The sequence below is a fragment of the Eimeria mitis genome, genomic scaffold (genome assembly GCF_000499745.2).
Source record: "Eimeria mitis Houghton genomic scaffold, Emh_scaff1315, whole genome shotgun sequence".
NCBI classification, from domain to species: domain Eukaryota; phylum Apicomplexa; class Conoidasida; order Eucoccidiorida; family Eimeriidae; genus Eimeria; species Eimeria mitis.
In genome coordinates, this window is record NW_013568736.1 from 3,112 (window position 1) to 3,664 (window position 553).

Here is a 553-nt window from a genome sequence, read left to right on the forward strand (position 1 = left end):
ACAGTATATGTGTTGGTGCTGCCCCCCTGGTGTCTGCTGCAGCACTGGCTGCTGCGGGGCCCCCACCGGCTGCGGTGGGGTGAGCTGCTGCTGCTGCAGCAGCTGCAGCAGCTGCTGCCGGTTGTTGAATATGATGACTTTGCTGCGCTGCATCAGGATAAAAAACAACAGGTCTGCTGCTGCTGCTGCTGCTGCTGTTGCCGCTGCTGCTGCTGCTGCTGTTGCTGCTGCTGCTGTTGCTGCTGCTGCTGCTGTTGCTGCTGCTGCTGCAGTTGTTTATAGTATGCTCAAGCTGCTGCGCAGCTGGCTGCTGGTTCTCCCCTGTTGCTGTTGCTGCTGCCGCTGCTGCTGTTGCTGTTGCTGCTGCTGCTGCTGCTGTTGCTGTTGCTGCTGCTGTTGCTGCTGTTGCTGCTGCTGCTGCTGTTGCTGCTGCTCTTGCTGCTGGCGCTGCTGCTCTTCCTCCACAAGTGTTTTCTCTCTTTTAACTACGACATGGCTGCTGCTGTTGCTGCTGCTGCTGTTGCTGTTGCTGCTGCTGCTGCTGCTGCTGCTG

At 58.8% G+C, this 553-nt stretch overlaps 2 protein-coding genes across 2 annotated transcripts in view; both read right to left on the minus strand.

Annotated features, from left to right (window-relative positions):
• Positions 1–153, minus strand: part of EMH_0034440 (uncharacterized protein) — a gene marked incomplete at both ends in the record, with an annotated part of 846 nt that extends 693 nt beyond the window's left edge. Inside the window, one exon of the mRNA XM_013494869.1 lies at positions 1–153. Within this exon, the coding sequence (XP_013350323.1) occupies positions 1–153 (153 nt within the window).
• A 123-nt stretch (positions 154–276) lies between these two features.
• Positions 277–553, minus strand: part of EMH_0034450 (uncharacterized protein) — a gene marked incomplete at both ends in the record, with an annotated part of 384 nt that continues 107 nt past the window's right edge. The window contains one exon of the mRNA XM_013494870.1: positions 277–551. Within this exon, the coding sequence (XP_013350324.1) occupies positions 277–551 (275 nt within the window). The remainder of the gene's footprint in view (positions 552–553) is intronic.